The sequence below is a fragment of the Bombus impatiens genome, unplaced genomic scaffold (genome assembly GCF_000188095.3).
Source record: "Bombus impatiens unplaced genomic scaffold, BIMP_2.2 scf_0640, whole genome shotgun sequence".
Taxonomy (NCBI): Eukaryota; Metazoa; Arthropoda; class Insecta; order Hymenoptera; family Apidae; genus Bombus; species Bombus impatiens.
Window position 1 is genome coordinate 658,485 of NT_177059.1, and position 245 is coordinate 658,729.

The 245-nt window shown below is 58.8% G+C and overlaps 1 protein-coding gene across 1 annotated transcript in view; it reads right to left on the bottom strand.

Annotated features, from left to right (window-relative positions):
* The window catches only part of LOC100745946 (growth factor receptor-bound protein 14), a gene marked incomplete at its 3' end in the record, with an annotated part of 16,046 nt that overhangs the window by 3,089 nt on the left and 12,712 nt on the right, over positions 1-245 (bottom strand). The window contains 1 exon segment of the mRNA XM_033322451.1: positions 226-245. This exon segment is cut by the window's right edge and continues 1 nt beyond it. Within this exon segment, the coding sequence (XP_033178342.1) occupies positions 226-245 (20 nt within the window).

Consider the following 245-nt stretch of genomic DNA (forward strand, 5'->3'; position numbering starts at 1 on the left):
GACGGTAACCGCGGCGGCCGATGGAAACGGACGTCAACGCGCCCGCAAACGACCAGGTTTTCTCGACGGTGACAAACGTGCGAAGAGGCAAAGGGATTTCCGCGCGAAGCAACGGGGCGAAGAAGAGGAAGAGGAGGAGGAGGAGGAGGAGGTGGCGGATCGGACGGACGAGAAAGAAAAACGGGGAAGGAAGATAGGAAAGACGACGAAAGAACGTTCGATTACCTTGGCGAGCCTCATGGCCG